Source organism: Gorilla gorilla, chromosome 16, assembly GCF_029281585.2.
Source record: "Gorilla gorilla gorilla isolate KB3781 chromosome 16, NHGRI_mGorGor1-v2.1_pri, whole genome shotgun sequence".
Taxonomy (NCBI): Eukaryota; Metazoa; Chordata; class Mammalia; order Primates; family Hominidae; genus Gorilla; species Gorilla gorilla.
The window spans coordinates 57,135,303-57,155,000 of NC_073240.2; the positions used below are offsets into that span (position 1 = coordinate 57,135,303).

A 19,698-nucleotide genomic window follows, 5' to 3' on the forward strand; every position below is an offset into this window, starting at 1 on the left:
TTCATCTAATTTATTAAATGTTGGGTTATAGAGTTCATAGTATTCCTTTATTATCCTTTTAATTTTCATGGGACAATTGATGACTTATATTCCATTTCTAATGTTGGTACTGTATTGTTTATATTTTTTAATTTTCTGTATATTATGATGTTTAGACATCTTTAAAAAATCCTTTCTGGCTTGGGAGAAACTGCTTCCTCCTGGGGCAAGCCAATTCTTAGCTAAGCAAAAGGGCTTAGCCAGGGAGCATGGCTTTGATATATAAAAAGCTAATATGAAGCCATACCTCTTCTGTCTGGTCCATATACAACAGGCCTTCCTCTGTCTTAGCCATTGCAGAGCTATGTACCAGATAATTAAGGACAACCTGTATACTCCGAGGCCCTCTGAAATTATTCATAGTAGCCAATCCTAATGGGTTTACCCTACCTTGCTTTTCCTGTGGAAACTCCAATAGAGGCTCTAGTCCAGGCGTTTCTCTTGCTCCTGTTTTCTGCCTCCTGACTATCCCAAGGCTTCCCCATGTAACCCTGTATGGCATGGCATGCGTCCTATTTCTAGGACCTGTGAGTATAATAAATGTTGTTTTCCTCTCATGGCCACACCTGACTGACCATCACAGAAAATAACACAGAACAGGTTATTTGGATCTTCTCTTTTTCTTGGTTAGCACAGCTATAAGTTTATTGATTTTAACTAGATTGTGGTTTCTGTGATTTTCTCTATTGTTTCCCTGTTTCAGTTCCATTGATTTATGTTCTAATGTTTATTGTTACTTTTCTTTTGCTTTCTTTAAGTTTAATATTTTTCCTTTAGCTGCCTCGAAGGTAGACATTCAGAGTTTAGATTTTTCTTCTTTTCTAATATATGCATTGAATGCTAAGCACTCCAAGCACTGCTTTCATAACATTCCACAGGTTTTGATAAGTTATATTTCAAATTTTATTTCGTTCAAAATGTTTTTTTAATTCCTCTATTTACTTGATCCATGTATTATTTAGAAGTATGAATTTAATTTGCAAATATTTTGTGGGTGTCCAGCTGTTTTGTTATTGATTTTTAGTTTAGTTTTATTGTGCTCTGGGACCACAATAAAATAGTTTGTATAATTTCGGTTATAGGTTAAACTGTGCCACCTCCCCCTCCCTACCATATATTGAAGTCCTAACCCCCAGTACCTGTGAATATGGTCTTTACAGATGTAATCACGTTAGGATGAGGTCATTAGGGTGGCCCACATCCAATATTACTGGAGTCTTCATGAAAAGCAGGAATGCCATGCAAAGGCAGAAACACACAGGGGAAATGCTACATGATTATAGAGGCAGAGAGAGGTTGTAGTGATCCAGCTGCAAGCCAAGGAATGCCAAGAAGTGACAGCCACCATAGAAGCTAGAAAGAGGCAAAGAAAGAGTCTCCCCTGCAGGTTTCAAGCAAAACATAGTCCTGGTGATACTTCTAGCCTGGTTTTGGACTTCTAGCCTCCAGACCCATGAGACAATAAATTTCTGTTGTTTTAAGCCGCTCACTTGGTGGTGCTTTATTACAGCTACCCTAAACTATATAATTTATATTCTTTTAAATTTATTAAAGTGTGTTATGGCTAGAATGTGTTCTAGCTTGGTGAATGTTCCATGCGACCTTGAGAAAAATGTGTATTCTGCTGTTATTGAAATGAGTATTCTATAAATGTCAATTAGATCAAGCTAATTGATAGTGCTGTCCAGAGCAACTCTTGCTGATTTTCTGCCTGCTTAACCTGTTAATTACTGAAGGAGTAGTATTGAAGTCTCCAAATATAATGATGGATTTGTCTATTTCTCTTTGCAAGTCCTACCAGTTTTTGCCTCATGCATTTTGACACTACTGTTAGGAGGATTTACACCAGGATTGTTCTATCCCCTTGGAGAATTGACCTCTATCATTAATGCTCCTCTTTGTCCCTGATAATTTTCCTTGTTCTGATGTCGTCTTTGTTTGAAATTAATATAGCTACTCCAGCTTCCTTTTGATTAGTGCTAGCATAGTGTTCCTTTCTTTATCCCTTGATGTTGTAAATAGTTTATTTTTAAGATGTTTTAACAGCTTGAGTGATTTATTTCACATATCTTTATTTACCCATATAAAGTGTACTATTAATTGGCTTTTAGTGTATTCACAGAGTTGTACACCATCAACACAATTGATTTTAGAATATTTTCACTAGCGCCCCCCAAACCCTGCAACTCCTTAGCTAAACCTCCATCATCTGCCAAGCCTAGACAACTACTAATCTACTTCTGTCACTATGGATTTGCCTATTGCGGACATTTCCTACAATATGTAGTCATATTGAAATAGAATCCTATAGTATGTGATCTTTTGTGAAAGAAATTAGATAATACTTGGTCTTTTGTGAATGGCTTCTTTCACTTAGCATAATATATTCAAGGTTCATCCATATTGTGGTATACATGTACTTCATTCTTCCTTGTTTCTGAATAATATTCCATTGTATGAATATACCACTTTTTATTTAATCACTAATCAGTTTATGACCATTATGGGTTTGTTTTGCATTTTGGCTGTTATGAATAATCCTGACATAAACATTTGTACATATACTTTTCATGTGGGTGTGTTTTCATTTTCCTTGGGTGTATACCTAGCAGTGGTTGCTGGATTGTTTGGTAACTCTGTGTATAAACTATTGAGGAATTGCTAGACCATTTTCCACAGTGGCTGCACAATTTTCCCATTCCCACTAACAGTTTATGAGGGTTCAAGTTTCTCTACATCCTCCTCTACACGTTATTGTCCATCCTTTTTTTTTTTTTGAGATGGAGTCTCCCTCTGTCACCGAGGCTGCAGTGCAGTGGTGCAATCTCGGCTCACTGCAACTTCCATCTCCCAGCATTTCACCATGTTGGCCAGGCTGGTCTCAAACTCTTGACCTCTGGTGATCTGCCCTCCTCAGCATCCCAAAGTGCTGGGATTACAGGTGTGAGCCACCACGCCTGGCTATCCATCCTTTTGATTATCGCCATTCTAGTGGGTGTCAAGTGGCATTTCACTTTGGTTTTAATTTTCATTTCCCTGAGGACAATATTGAGCATCTTTTCATGTGCTTTTTGGCTATTTGTATATGTTCTTTGGAGAAATCCCTATTTCTTTGCCCATTTTTAACTTGGGTTGTCTTTTTAAAAAATTTTTTTAATTGTTTTTCTTTTTTTTTTTTTTGAGACAGGGTCTCACTCTGTGACCCAGGCTAGAGTGCAGTGGTGTGACCATGGCTCTTTGCAGCCTTGATCTCCCTGGCTCAAGTGATCCTCCCACCTCAGTCTCCTAGTAGTTGGGACTACAGGCATGTACCACTGGACCCAGCTAATTTTTATTTATCTATTTCCTTTTTTTTTTTTTTGTAGAGATGGAGCCTTGCTGTGTTGCCTTGGCTGGTCTGGAACTCCTGGGCTCAAGTGATCCTCCTGACTTAGCCTCCAAAGTGCTCATATTACAGGCATGAGCCACTGCACCTACCTATTTTTGAATTTTAATACTTCTTTATATAGTCCAGACACAAGTTATTTATCAGATATATAATTTGCAAGAATTTCCCCTCTTCCTGTGGTCTTGTTACTTTATTTATGGTATCTTTTGAAACTAAAAGTTTTTAGTTTTGATAATGTCTAGTTTATCTATTTTTTTTCCTTTTTTTTTGTTTTTTTCTTGAGACGGAATTTCGCTTTTGTTGACCAGGTTGGAGCGCAATGGCACAATCTCAGCTCACCGCAACCTCTGCCTCCCAGGTGCAAGCCATTCTCCTGCTTCAGCCTCCCCAGTAGCTGGGATTACAGCCATGAGCCACCACACCCGGCTAATTTTTTTTTTTTTTTTTTTTTTTTTAGGAGTGGCGGGATTTCTCCATATTGGTCAAGCTGGTCTCGAACTCCCAACCTCAGGTGATCCACCCGCCTTGGCCTCCCAAAGTGCTTGGATTACAGGCATGAGCCTCTGTGCCCAGCCTCTTTTTTCTTTTTTTTTTTTTTTTTTTTGCTACTGCTTTTGGTGTCATATCTAAGAATCCATCAAGGATTCTCAGAATTGTAATTCAAGGTCATAAAGATTTACACCAACAGTTTCTTTGAAGAGCTTTAGAGTTTTAGCTCCTAAGTTTAGGTCTTTGATACATTTTAATTTTTGTATATGGTGTGAAGTTAAGGGTCTAATTGCATTTGGATATCCAGTTGTCTCCCCATCTGTTGAAGACAATTATTTTCCCATTGAATGGTCTTGCACCCTTGCTAAAGATCAGATGACCATACATCATATCACGGTTTATTTCTGGATGTCAATTTTATTCCAAAACAATTGAAATTATTAACCGCTTACGTGTTTCAGGCATGATCCTAAGCACGAATTCATTTGCTTCTCATAATAACTGTGAAGTGGGCACTATTCTCACTTCCATTTGACAAATGAAGTGGCCGATATACAGAGTGATTTGCCCAAGGCCATATAACTAGTAAGTGGCAGTGCCAGGATAATAATTTAGGTTGACTAACTTGAGAGCCTGTGTCTTAGCCATGCATGCTGTAAACAAAAATTAGAAATCAAAACTTCTGAATTCCACTGAAGAGCTCACTTTAAGCAAACGGGGTGAACGTCGGATTAGCCACTAACGGTTTGAAAAGCACAACAGGGAGGGATTGCCTCACCAGCTTGCTTTCTATAGAGTAGCGGCAACGGACCTGCCTGTTTTGGCTGAAACTCTTTCAACCCCCACAAGTTGAGAATTTGCACTAAGTCGAATTTGCAGTTAGGAAGCCTTCCTGGGTTCCTGGGACAGCGCCGAGTGCTGCGAGCAAAGGCCGGGCCCGCTCCCAGAAGCTCGCGCCGCTCGCAGCACAGAACCTGAGAGTGGGAAGGCGTAGGCGCCCGGGCGGGAGGCACCCGGGATGTGGAAACTCTCGCGGGAAGATGCGTCGTTGCCTCGGTAACCGCGTCGCAGTCGCCGAAGATGGCGGAGCGAAGTCTGTGTCTCACGGTCAGTTCAACTCCAGGCTCCTGGGGAGCGTCTGGGTTCCGGCGACTAGGACGCCTGACTTCCTTTAACTTCGGGTCTGAAAGTCTGTGGCTCTTTTACAGAGAAGCAACGTTCCAGGGACTCCGTTCCCGCCACCCGTTCAGCAACCCTCTACACCTGGACCCGACCTCCTCGCCTTGGAGGAAGAATATAAGTAAGAAATTCGGCGGTTGAACTTTTCCTTCTTTCTTTCATCTAAATGAGGCTGCTTACAAGTACTTTTTTCTGGAGACTGGCTGGATCTTCGGTACCACTCACTCTGCAGCATTCGCTTCTCGTCATCTCGTTCACCTGCCGTTTATCCTTTCTTTGTCTTTGATCTGAGTAGTTCGCCTGCGTATTAGAAGATATTTGAAGTGGGCGAAAATTTAGCCCAAGAAAGCATGTTGTTTAATTTAAAATGTAGCCCAAGTAAACAGCAAGATACTGTTGGAAGTTATTTGGGTAGCAGGAATTGCCACGAATAGTTAGTTCACTTGATAGTTTAGGTTATTTCGCTTAATATCAAGTTCATAGAGTTTACCTTGTGTAAATTTCCTTTAGGTTGGTTTCTAAATTGAAGGGATGCTTCCCACTGCAATCAGAATTACCATTCTCGTTCAAATATTCCTTTTCTTATCTGTTCTCAGTGTAATTACAACTATCCTGACAACGGTGCTTTCATTCTTGGCCCGTTCTACTCCTCATCCCCAAGTTTTCACACAGCAGCCAGTGTAATCTTTTAATTTGATGATACCATTCCTTTGCTTAAAATTCTACAATAGTTTCCTGTTGCATTTCAAAAGCTCTGATCGATGTGGCTCCTCCTGCCTCCCCTATTTGATCTTATTCCCTCTTCCCCTTTTCCCCCTAAAACTCTCCAGCTTCACTGGCATTTTAGTTCCGAAAACTCTTCCAGGTTTTCTTTCTATCTCAGGAAAGAGACAATCACACACGCCTTCAACCTGTAATGTGAGTGGCCTTCCTTGACCGTGCTAAGTAGGCTCCCTTGTTGGTCTTTTTCATTGTCTCAGTGATTTTTCTTTCTAATTAGCATAATTTGTTACAATAAATTCATTTGTGAATTTCCTTTTTGTCTGTCTCCACTGGACTGTAAGTTCCAAGGGCAGAGGCGATGTCTGTTTTATTTGCCATCATACATACCCTTATAAAAAAGTGCCTTTTAACAACTCCCTTTCGTTTTAATATAAAATAACTAGATTAAAATTTGGAAATAGTTGGCAGTTTGTATCAGAGGGTTAAACTAGAGTTATGGTATGATCTACATATGATCTATAAGCATATTTGAAATTAAAACTGAAGGGTACTGTGTTTAGGTGAACTATACACAGACCAATTTACCACAGCAAGTAGGAAGATAATCATATCTTCTTCTCTCTGATGAAATGGGCCGATTATCCCAGTTCAAAAGTGTACTTAAGCAAATTAATCTGTTTTCTGTATATAGTTCTTTATCAGCTATGCCTCAATCAAAACGGTTATTTTCATTATCATTAACCATATAGTATTAAATACCTGGATTAGGTTTATTTGTTCAGTTATTTGAGAGTGTATTTTGCACCTGGTTCTGGTGCATCCTTAGGGATTTAGTCCTGCTTAAAATGAGAAATATACAGGGACTATTATTGTATTCTAGCACTAGTTACTTTATAAAACGAGATAGCTAAACAGTATTATATGGTGGCCAGTTGTTACTTTTTCTGTTATCTGTACTCTTGAGTTGTGCACATCTGAAGCATATGAACAGAGTAACTCCCTACACTACCTGAATCTTCTAGAATACTTCTGTGTCATGTAGAAGAGTAAAATGTCTGGCCATCCCTGTAAGCAAGAATATGAAATTATAACAATATGGTATCTGTTTTGCCACCTGTTGTCTTGGCATTGATCATTAGAATGCTACTTCCCAGGGACCTCAATCCAAAACCTTTTGCAGTTCTGCTCCTGTTGGAGGAAATAATCACTGTCTGAAAGGATAGACTAAGGAAGATGCTCATCGCTCAAGTGGATAGATTTTTCAAGCTTCATTCCTGTATTATAATACCAGATAGCTAAACAATAAGATAAAATGATAACTGGTAGGGCAAGCCCCCTCATAAATCCCAGTTACATTGGATTTACAGATTAATTTGTAGAGAACTGACTTATTTATGCTATTGAATTTTCCACGAATATGATACTTCTCCATTTATGGGTTTTTTTTTTACGTTTAATAGTGTTTTATCATGGTACTACATAAAATTCTTGCATATATAATTTGCTTCAAGGTACTGAATAGTTGCTGTATAACAAGTGGAATTTTTTCTATTTTCTAATTGGTTATAAATGTAGAATTTTTAGATGTTGATGCTACATCTGCGTTTATATACACACAGATCTTCAGTCCTGCTGGACTCTCTTATTCATTCTGTGAAGTCCCTTGGATTTTTGATGAAGACCATTATATGCAAATTTTGATCATTTTGTCCCTTGATTATTCTCCTGCATTCTCTCTTTTTCTCTGTGTAGGACTTCCCGTGTGATATGGAATAGAAAAAGTGATGGTGAGCTTCCTTGTTTATGATTTTGAGAAGCCCACTTTTAATAATCACTACATTTGAGGTTTGCTCTAGGGTTTTGGTAGATTCTTTTTATTATGTTTAAAATTCTTCCCCTTAATTCCTAATTTGAATGAGTGTTAAATGTATCAAAACTTATTTTTTCCCCAATTAATTCAGCTGTTGGTATGTTCTTTTTCCCTCCTTTAATGTTTTAACATACTGAACTACAAAGGCAGGTATCTTGTTTTCCTTTAAAGACTGCTAGATTTGATTGCTATAATTTTATGTAGGTTTTTTGCATCTATGAACAAAAGTGAAATGGGTGTTGTAGTTTTTTTCTACTTCTTTTCCTTTCTGTTTTTGATATCAGTATCATTCTGGCTGTATGAAAGAAGCCGAATAGTTTTCCTTTTTTGATTCTTTTCTTGGAAGCTTTTTATAATTAGAGATTTTCTGCCCTTTGATTAAAATTGTGAAACTGTCTGAGTCTAGTGTTCTTTTTTTCAAGGGGATTCTTTTTGTCTATGAATTTAGCTTCTTTAATGATTAGATGTACTATTTCTAGAATAGTTTTTGGTTATTTCTAAAATAATTTTTGGTTCTAGAAAAGTGTTCATATCATGTATGTTTTAAAATATGTTAGCATAAACTGAGTCTATGGTGGTATGTTTGAAATCTTGACTGTATCCATAACCATGTACACCCCTCCTTTTGGTAGCTTTCCAATATTGTTTATTTTTGTCTTTTTCTTTTTCTATCAAGCTTCCTGGGAGATTTATCTGTTTTATTGGTCTTTTCAGAGAACCAGCTTTGGTTTTCTTGCTAATCTGTGCTATTTTAAACTTTCATTAATCTTTACAGAAATAAAGACAAATGATCTCTTCTAACTGGGGTGGATTAATTTTTTGTTTTTTAGTTTATTTACCTCATTTATTGTTTTTCTTATTTCTTAATAAATATATTTAGTCTTTAAATTTCTCTCCAACTATAGGTTAACTATATTCCAGGACTTGTTTTGATGTATATTTCTTTTATGGTTATTTAGTTCTAAATATTATACGATTTTCATAGTAATTATTTAGAAGTGTGTTGTTTAGTTTGCAAGCACATAGGGTTGTTTGTTTACTGTTGTCTAGTTTTTATTTTTCTAAGTATGTATGTGACAAGGTCTTGCTCTGATGTCCAGGCTGGAGTGCAGTGGTGTGATTATGGCTCATTGCAGCTTCGACCTCCTGGGCTCAAGAGTTCTCCCACCCCAGCCTCCCGAAGAGCTGGGACTACAGGCGCATGGCACCATGCCATGCTAATTTTTTTTTTTTGAGACAGGGTCTCACTCTGTTGCCCAGACTGGAGTGCAATGGTGTGATCTCAGCCCACTGCAACCTTTACCTCCCAGGCTCCTGAGTAGCTGGGACTACAGGCATGTGCTAACATGCCCGACTAATTTTTGTATTATATTTTTTGTAGTGATGGGGTTTCGTCATGTTGCCCAGGCTGGTCTTTAACTCCTGGTCTCAAATGATCCACCTTCCTCGGCTTCCCAAAGTGCTGGTATTACAGGCCCAGCCTAGTTTATTTTAAATTGCATTATGATTAGAGAATTGATGTGATATTAAGTTTTTAAATGTATTGAGACTTATTTGTGGCCAAGTGCTTGTTCACTTTTTGTAAAAGTTCTATGCGTTCTTTGATAGAAAATGTATTTATTATTTGTTGGCTAATCTGTTTTATATTTGTTCTTCATGACATCGGTATCCTCACCTTTTTTTTGTTGCAGCTTTATTGGTTTCTGTTAGAAGTGTATTAAAAATCATCAATTATAATTATAGTTTAAAAAAATTCCTTATAATTGTGGCCATTTTTGTTTGGGAGTATCTTGTTTGACTTATTTAAATCTTCTTGATTCCTTTCATTATTATGCAGTGTCTGTTATATCTTTCTTCATCCCTTTATTTTCAAACTTTGTATGTCATTTATCAGTAAGAGCATTCTTTTTATAACCAGTCTGATAATTTCTGCCTATTAATAAGTGAATTTAATATATTTACATTATTACATAACTTGAAGTTGTCTTAGCCACCTTATTTTGTATATTTTCTATTATGTCTTGTCTTTGGTTCTTGTCTGTCTTCTGCTGGATTGAATGGGTTTTCATTATGTCTTTATTTTTACTGATTTGGAAAGATGTTAGAATGCTTTAACTTGGCGTCCTCTGTCTTTTAAATTAGATAATATTTTACTTTGTTGTTTTGAATACACCCACACCCAGTTAATCATCAATGTTATTTTTATAGTCTGTACTAATTTAGATTTATCATGTTTTCAGATATCTTCGTAATTCTTTTTTTCCAGATTCAATTTCCTCCTTCCTGAAGTGTAGACCCTTTATTACTTTTTGTGAAAACCTGAGTCTTAAACTCTCCAGTCTTTTTGAAAATTGTTACTTTGCACTTATTCTTCAATTACAGTTTATCTGAATGTAATTCTAGATGGCCAGCTTTTCCTTCTCAGCCCATTAAAGATATCCTTATATTGTCTGTTGGTAATATAAGGATAGAAATGTTAGAATGTCAGAAATGTTAATGAGCCATCTGCTGTCAGCTTTTTAGATAATTATGCTGGTAGACTATTTTTCTCTGTTCTTTTAAAATAATGATTTGGTAGTTTAGGGAGTACTCTTTTTAAAATTCTGTATTTTCACTGTGATGTATACACAGGTGGATTTGTTTTCTTTATTCTTCATGAGATCCATGTCTTCAGTTTGGGAAATTCTCAGCATTAGCTCTTGAAATACTGTCATTCTCTCCTCTTGGGATTTCTTTTTTTCTTTTTTGGAGACAGAGCCTTGCTCTGTTGCCCAGGCTGGAGTGCAGTGGCACGATCTTGGCTCACTGCAACCTCCGCCTCCCAGGTTCAAGTGATTCTCGTGCCTCAGCCTCCCCAGTAGCTGAGATTACAGGCATGCAGCACCACACCTGGCTAATTTTTGTATTTTTAGTAGAGCCGGGGTTTCACTATGTTGGCCAGGCTGGTCTCCTGGCCTCAAGTGATCCTCCCTTCACCTCCCACAGTGCTGGGATTACAGATGTGAGCCACTGCACCCAGGCCTCTCTGGGATTTCTTTTATAACTTCTGTTATAGTAGGAACATAACATCTGTCTTCAATGGATGTTAACCTGTCTTTTGTGTTTTTATCCCCTTGTTTTCTGTATCTCCTTGTAGGTGATTTATTTATATCTGTCTTCTAATTCACTCATTCCTTCTATGCCCATTATGTTGTTCAACATATCTGTCAAATTTCCTTGAGTTCTTAATTTCAGTGACTGTGTTTTTCATTTATGTAATTTATATTTGGATCTTTTTCAAGTTCAGCATTCTTTTATGATAAAATCTGGCTCTTGCATAATGTTTTTTCTAAGTGCATTTTTTTCCAAATTAATGCTAATTTTAAAATCTTTTTTAAATTGTTATATTATCTCTTGTTCTTATAGTATAAATTTTCCCTTTCCTCACATCTGCTGATTCTCTCTTTCAGTGGCTTGTTTCTTTATGCAATTTGTTACCTTTCTGAAGTTATCTTTAGCAGTTTGCTTTTTGAGAGAGTCCTATATATTCTAGATGAGTAAATGTTCCTGTAGGGTGGTTTTCAATTTACCTTTACTAGTTTCGAGTTTTGATTGATTCCACGTCAGCTTTCTTCTATTTTAAAGTTTTTCCATGGTGTCCTTGTATCACCTAGATAAGATGAATTTGGACTTCCCTCTTGTTTGTTTTAATTACTCACAAGAGAATCTTTTCTACCCGTGGTTCTAGTTTCATTTCTGCTCACCTAAGGTTGTGGGTAGAATGTTTGTAGTCTGTGTTTCACAGGTGTATCCCTTCATGCCTAATATACATCAGCTTCTAGCTTTTAAGCTATTTTGGCTTCTGTTCCTGTTTGTTGCTCTCACTTTGAATTGCTGCTTTATTCTTAGTACCAGGGCATTTCCCTTGCCTGAGTTTGAGCTTAGCAATATTTCCTCCATTACATTTTATCTGGCATTTCCATGGATTTAGAGTAGAATAGTCTTCTCAGTCATCTTGGTCCACTATATTAATTGGAAACTTAATCCTTGTGATTAAGTCCTTGTTAGGGAAATTTGAAAAATCAGGTAATGGCACTTTAAAGGCACCTTTAAGTCTTTCTTAGATATTTTTCTTTTGACCAGGTAATCCTAAGATATAAAAATATTTCTTAAAGCTTCAGACTGTTAAAGGATATGGTACTAATATCCCCCCCCCTTTTTTTTCCCTGGGGGTGGAGACTGTGTTTTGTGTTACTTCTGAATCACATGTCTAAGAAAAACAAGATATCTAATTTTTAAAATCCTTAACATGTCTCCTTCACATAACCTCAGAAGATCCTAGGTGGTCTAGAAATGTGACATCTCAACAGGAGAAAAAAGTTATATGCTTTTGAATATGTTTATGATGGTGTTAACCTTTAAAAGTGAAAAGGGGACTTAATAGGGACAGAGTTCAGTACATTATCTTAATTGTAATTTATTGAATTATCATATAGCAGTTTAACATGCTTATAAAGATTATGTGAAGATAGATATTCCTTTTATATTGCTGTGGGAAAACAGTACAAAATTGTGTACATGCTATAGATGAAAATTGGAAGGGAATATTAAAAATAAAAATGGATGGTGGTGGTAGGATTATGGGCAGTTTTTCCTTTAAAAACAATTTTTTTCAATAATATTGTCATTCTTGCAGTCTTAATGTAGGACCAAGTAAATAGTATTTCTATTCTTGCTAGATTCCAAGTAGAATGAAAAATCATAATTAAAAAAGGAGTGACAGGTAGAGGTCAAAATAGTCACCTTTATTTCCGAGGAAGCTTGATATTAAAGTATGTATCTGAGGTGTGAGCCGCGTTGGGTCTGCTCACTAAACCTCACATTTAGCTTCCCAGTTATAGCAATACCCCAAACCAGAGCAGGTCTCCCCCATACCCTGCCCACTTCTGCCCACATTAGAGCAGGGCCTGTCTCTGGAGAAGCAAGGTTAGAATTTGCATTCTTTGCAGGTAGGCTAATAACGAGAAGGTGGTGAGTGGAACAGAGTTGAACTCACCCAGCTTATTCTTCCCAAATATATTAGATAAGTTACGTCACTTAAAATTAATAGAGGGCCACAGAAAGGCTAATACTTAGTGTTTGAGTTCCTACTACAAGGAAGGAGGAATCATGGGGAGTTGAGGATAAGTTCTTAATGGCTGTGTTCATTTTAGAGTAAGAATGCCATATGTATATTTTGGCATTTGTTGATTACGTCACTTGATAACGTGTAATTGCTGAAGTTTATTTTTTATTTTTGTTAGGATCTTCAGTATATCCCAATTATTTTCTGCTTTTAGGCGTTTAAATGCAGAATTGCAGGCAAAAACAGCTGACGTGGTTCGACAAGCTAAGGAAATAATAGTAAGTATATGTACAATTATTAATAATTCTATATAAATGCTAGTTTTTATCCTTTTCATTTGATATATGACATATATACGAAACACTAGCCAAAGCATGTGTGTTCAGTTCAATGAATTATTACAAATTGAACATGAATATATACGCATAGGTATAGGAATGTATATATGTATATGTTTTTAGTAAGCACACATTTTCTAAAAGCCACTGAAAAAGTACTTTCCATTTAGATGCTCCAGTCATCTAAATTCTCATTATAAATTCTCATTATTAATTGATAGGATAGAGCAACTCTCCTTAGAGGAGTAGTCTACTTTAAAACTTTTATCAGTTCTTAGTTAATTTTGATTCTTACTTTCTATCCCTATGCCCCAAAATGGAGTTGATGGAAGCAGGGAAGGAAACCTAGGCAATATTTTATCTTCATGCCTTATACAAATCCATGATTATTTGTTAGTTTAGGAATAAGAAATGTATCATATATAACATTTCAAGTAATGTATTTTGATAATGGTTACAGATTTGTATTTTATAATTTATAATTAGATGTTTTACTAAAAATATAATTAAATTTATAATTATATGTTTTACTAATTTATAATTAAATGTTTTACTACAAATATTTTTATTTCATCTTTTAGTTTTTGCCAGTGTCTGAAAAGCAGGAAAATACTTGTACAAAAGGACCCCACGTTATAGTAGAATGACAGATGCATTACGTTTTCTACTCAGCCCTGTAAAAAGAATCTCCCCCTGCAAATAAAAAACAGAATAGAAAACTGGGACAAGCTAGGAAAGGGGTTGGGGAATGGATTCCTACCCCTGCAGAAGCAAACAATATAAGGTTTCTCATATTTAATTTTTATTTACTCACTTTCTCTTTTTAAAATTTTTAATGTTTGTGGTTACATAGTAAGTGTTTATGGGGTAAATGAGATATTTTGATACAGGCATGCATTGTGTAATAATCACATCATGGAAAATGGGGTATCCATCCCCTCAAGTATTTATCCTTTGTGTTACAAAAAATCCAATTATACTATTTTAGTTAATTTAAAATGTACAATTAAATTATTTTGACTATAATAAACATGTTGTGCTGTCAAATACTAGGTACTATTCATTCTTTCTATGTATTTTTTTTACCCATTAACCATCCTTATCTCCCACCCCTGCATCCCCCATTACCCTTCCCAGTCTCTGATAACCATTCTTCAACTCTCTATCTCCATATGTTAAGTTGTTTTGATTTTCAGATCCCACAAATAAGTGAGAGCGTGTGAAGTTTGTCTTTCTGTGCCTGGCTTATTTCACTCAATGACTTCCAGTTACATCCATGTTGTTGCAAGTGACAGGGCCTCATTATTTTTTATGGCTGAGTAGTACTCCATTGTGTATATGTATCACATTTTATTTATCGATTCATCTGTTAGTGGACACTTTGGTTGCTTCCAGATCTTGGCTATTGTGAACAGTGCTGCAACAAACATGGAAGTGCAGATATCTCTTTGCTATATTGATTTCTGGGTCAAATGGTATTTCTAGTTCTAGATCCCTGAGGAATCGCCACACTGACTTCCACAATGGTTGAACTAGTTTACAGTCCCACCAACAGTGTAAAAGTGTTCCTATTTCTCCACATCCTCTCCAGCAGCTGTTGTTTCCTGACTTTTTAATGATTGCCATTCTAACTGGTGTGAGATGGTATCTCATTGTGGTTTTGATTTGCATTTCTCTGATAGCCAGTGATGGTGAGCATTTTTTCATGTGTTTTTTGGCTGCATAAATGTCTTCTTTTGAGAAGTGTCTGTTCATTTCCTTGGCCCACTTTTTGATGGGGTTGTTTGTTTTTTTCTTGTAAATTTGTTTGAGTTCATTGTAGATTCTGTTTATTAGCCCTTCGTCAGATGAGTAGGTTGCGAAAATTTTCTCCTATTTTGTAGGTTGCCTGTTCACTCTGATGGTGGTTTCTTTTGCTGTGCAGAAGCTCTTTAGTTTAATTAGATCCCATTTGTCAATTTTGGCTTTTGTTGCCATTGCTTTTGGTGTTTTAGACATGAAGTCCTTGCCCATGCCTATGTCCTGAATGGTAATGCCTAGGTTTTCTTCTAGGGTTTTTATGGTTTTAGGTGTAACGTTTAAGTCTTTAATCCATCTTGAATTAATTTTTGTATAAGGTGTAAGGAAGGGATCCAGTTTCAGCTTATACCCAAAGGACTATAAATCATGCTGCTATAAAGACACATGCACATGTATGTTTATTGCGGCACTATTCACAATAGCAAAGACTTGGAACCAACCCAAATGTCCAACAATGATAGACTGGATTAAGAAAATGTGGCACATATACACCATGGAGTACTATGCAGCCATAAAAAAGGATGAGTTCATGTCCTTTGTAGGGACATGGATGAAACTGGAAATCATCATTCTCAGTAAACTATCGCAAGAACAAAAAACCAAACACCGCATATTCTCACTCATAGGTGGGAATTGAACGATGAGAACACATGGACACAGGAAGGGGAACATCACACACTGGGGACTCTTGTGGGGTTGGGGGAGGGGGGAGGGATAGCTTTAGGAGATATACCTAATGCTAAATGACGAGTTAATGGGTGCAGCACACCAGCATGGCACATGTATACATATGTAACTAACCTGCACATTGTGCACATGTGCCCTAAAACTTAAAGTATAATAATAATAAAATAAAAAAAGATATATTGATTTCCCCTCTTTTGGACCTATACGCAGCAGTGGGATTGTTGGATCATATGATAACTTTAGTTTTTTGAGGAACCTCCAAACTGTTTCCTTTGTAGTTGTACTAATTTACATTCCCACCAACAGTGTACCAGGGTTCCCTTTCTCTACATCCTCACCAGCATTTGTTATTGCCTGTCTTTTGTATATAAGCCATTTTATCAGAGTTGAGATGATATTGTAGTTTTGATTTGCATTTCTTTGATGATCATTGATGTTGAACACCTTTTTTTATGCCTGTTTGCCATGTGTATGTTTTTCTTGAGAAATGTCTTTTCAGATCTTTTGCTCATTTTTAAATTGGATTATTAGATTATTAGATTTTTTTTCCTATAGAGTTGTTTGAGCTCCCTATATTTTCTACCCTTGTCGATGGGTAGTTTGAAAATATTTTCTCCCATTCTGTGGGTTGTCTCTTTATTGTTTCCTTCACTGTGCAGAAGCTTTTTAACTTTATGTGATCCCATTTGTCCATTTTTGCTTTGGTGACTTTTGCTTGTGGTGTATTACTCAAGAAATCTTTGTCTACTCCAATGTCCTGGAGAGTTTCCCCAATGTTTTCTTATGGTAATTTCATAGTTTTGAGATCTTAGATTTAAATCTTCAATACATTTTGATTTGATACTTGTATATGGCAAGAGGTAGGGGTCTAGTCTTCTTCTTCTGCATGTGGATATTCCGTTTTCCCAGCACCGTTTATTGAAGAGACTGTCCTTTATCCAGTGTATGTTCTTGGCAACCTTGTCAAAAATGAGTTCACTGTAGGTATATGGATTTGTTTCTGTATTTTCTCTATTCTGTTCCATTGGTCTGTGTGTCTGTTTTTATGCCACTACTCAGATGTTTTGGTTACTATAGGACCATAGTATAATTTGAAGCCAGGTAATGTGATTTCTCCAGTTTCGTTCTTTTTGCTTAGGGTAGCTTTGGCTATTCTGAGTCTGTTGTGGTTCCATATAAATTTTAGGATTGTTTTTTCTATTTCTGTGAAAATGCGATTGGTATTTTGCAAGGGGTTGCGTTGAATCTGTAGATTGCTTTGGGTAGTATGGACATTTTAATAATACTGATTTTTCTAATCCATGAACTGGAATATCTTTCCATTTTTTTGTGTCCTCTTCAATTTCTTGCATTGATGTTTTATAGTTTTTGTTGTAGAGATCTGTTACTGCTTTGGTTATGTTAACTCCTAGGTATTTTATTTGTGCCTATTGTAAATGGGATTACTTTTTTATTTATTTTTTAGATTGTTGACATACAGACACACTACTGATTTTTGTATGTTGATCTTGTATCCTGCAACTTTACTGAGTTTATCATTTCTGATAGTTTTTGGTGGAGTCTTTAGGATTTTCCAAATATAAGAGCATATCATCTGTAAATGAGGTTAATTTGACTTCTTCCTTCTGATTTGGATGCCCTTTATTTCTTTATCTTGTCTGATTGCTCTAGTTAGGACATTGAGTACTATGTTGAATAACAGTGGTGAAAGTAGGCCAGATCTTAAAGGAAAGACGGTCAGTTTTTCCCATTCGGTATGATACTAGCTGTGGGTCTGTCATATATGGCTTTTATTATATTGAGGTCTGTTCCTTTTATACTCAGGTTTTGAAGTGTGTTTACCATGAAGGGATGTTGAACTTTATCAAATGCTTTTCCAGGATCAGTTGAAATGATCATATGGTTTTTGTCCTTCATTCTGTTGATATGATGTATCACATGGATTGATTTGTGTGTGTTGAACCATCCTTGCATCCCTGGGGTAAATCCCACATGGTCATGACAAATGATCTTTTTAATATATTACTGAATTCTGTTTGCTAGTATTTTTTGAGGATTTTTGCATCAATATTCATTAGAGATATTGGCATGTAGTTTTCTTTTTTTGATGTGTCTTTGGTTTTGGTATCAGGGTAATACTAGCCTCATAAAATGAGTTTGGAAGTATTCCCTCCTCCTCCAATTTTTGGAATAGTTTGAGTTGGTTTGGTATTAGTTCTTCTTTAAATGTTCGATAGAATTCGCAGTGCAGGCATCAGGTCCTGGGCTTTCTTTACTGGGAAAATTTTTTATTGTGGCTTCAGTCTTGTTACTTATTATTGTTCTGTTTAGGTTTTGGATTTCTTCATGGTTCAATCTTGGTGGGTTGTTCGTATGTGTCTAGGAATTTATCTGTTTCCTCTAGATTTTCCTATTTATTGGCATATAGTTGCTCATAATAGCCACTAATGAGCCTTTGAATTTCTGCATTGTCAGTTGCAATGCCTCCTTTTTAATTTCATATTTTATTTATTTGGGTCATCTCCCTTATTTTGTTAGTCTGTTAATTTTGCTCATCTTTAAAAAAAACCAACTTTTTGTTTCATTGATCTTTTCTTTATTTCAAATTCATGTATTTTTGCTCTGATCTTCATTTCTTTTCTTCTACTAATTTTGGTTTGGTTTGTTCTTGCTTTTCTGGTTCTTTAAGATGCATTGCTGGCTGGATGTGGTGGCTGATGCCTGTAATCCCAGCACTTTGGGAGGCCAAGGCACGTGAATCACTTGAACCCAGAAGTTTGAGACCAGCCTGGGCAACATGGTGAAACTCCATCTCTAGGAAAAATACAAATTAGTCAGATGTGGTGGTGCATGCCTGTAGTCCCAACTACTTGAGGGGCTGAGGAGGGAGGATTGTTGAGCCCAGGAAGGTCTAGGCTGTAGTGAGCCATGATCATGCCACTGCACTACAGCCTGGGCAACAGAGTTTCTCTCTATCTCAAAGAAACAAAAAAAAAAAAAAAAAAAAAAAAAGAAAGAAAAAAAGAAAAGAAAGACAGAAAAAGAAAAGATGCATTGCTAAGTCATTTATTTGAAGTTTTTGTTCTTTTTTGTTGTAGGCACTTACAGCTGCATAAATTTCCCTCTCAGTACTGCTTTCACTGTATCCCATAGATCTTGGTATGTTGTGTTTTCATTATCATTTGTTTCAAGAAATTTCTCAGTTTCCTTCTTAGTTTCTTCATTGACCCACTGGTAATTTAGGTGCATATCATCTAATTTCTATGTCTTTGTATAGTTTCCAAAGTTCTGGTTATTAATTTCTAGTTTTATTCCATGTGATCAGAGAAGATGCTTGATATTATTTCAATTTTTAAAATATTTTACAACTTGTTTTTTGACCTAACATATGGTCTGTCCTTGAGAATGATATACATGCTGAGGAGAATAATGTGTATCTGTAGTCTTTGGATGAAATGTTCTGTAAATGTCTATTGGGTCCACTTGTTCTGCAGTGCAGATTAAGTCTGATGTTTGTTGAGTTTCTTTCTGGGAGATCTGTCCAGTGCTAAAAGTGGGTGCTGAAGTCTCCAGCTATTACTGTATTGTGGTCTAGCTCTCTCTTTAGCTCGAATAATATTTGCTTTATGTATCTGGGTGCTCCAGTGTTGTATGCATATATATACAATCATTATATCCTGTTGCTGGATTGACCTCTTTAGCATTATATAATGACCTTCTTTGTCTCTTCTTACATTTTTTGTTTTGAAATTTATTTTGTCTAAGTATAGGTTCTCCTGCTTTTTTTTTGGTGTAGAATATCTTTTTCTACCCTTTTTATTTTCAGTCTATATATATATCTTTATAAGTAAAGTATGTTTCTTGTAAGCGACAGATCATGGGGTCTTGTTTTATCATCCATTAAACCAGTCCGTCTTTTGATTGAAGAGTTTAGTGCATTTACATTCAATGTTAATACTGATAAGGGCCTTAATCCTGTCATTTCATTATTTGTTTTCTGGTTGTCTTGTGGCATTCCTTCCTGTCTTCCTTTTATTGAATGTGATTTTCTCTTGTGGTATAATTTAATTTCCTGATTTTT

At 36.2% G+C, this 19,698-nt stretch overlaps 1 protein-coding gene across 20 annotated transcripts in view; it reads left to right on the plus strand.

Moving 5' to 3' along the window:
• The window catches only part of TEX9 (testis expressed 9), a 220,971-nt gene that overhangs the window by 108,011 nt on the left and 93,262 nt on the right, over positions 1–19,698 (plus strand). For 5 of the 20 annotated variants that reach the window (XR_008672166.2, XM_063699008.1, XM_063699004.1 and 2 more), the window contains exons 1-3: positions 4,839–5,023; positions 5,125–5,216; positions 13,007–13,070. Coding sequence is in view for 11 of the 20 variants with exons in the window: in XM_063699008.1 (XP_063555078.1) it covers positions 4,997–5,023; positions 5,125–5,216; positions 13,007–13,070 (183 nt within the window). In the remaining 9 variants the exon portion in view is untranslated. Of the gene's footprint in view, positions 1–4,716; positions 5,217–9,067; positions 9,154–12,970; positions 13,071–19,698 lie in introns of those variants that run through there. The other 15 variants (XR_008672165.2, XM_055364002.2, XM_055363999.2 and 12 more) reach the window with 10 other exon arrangements.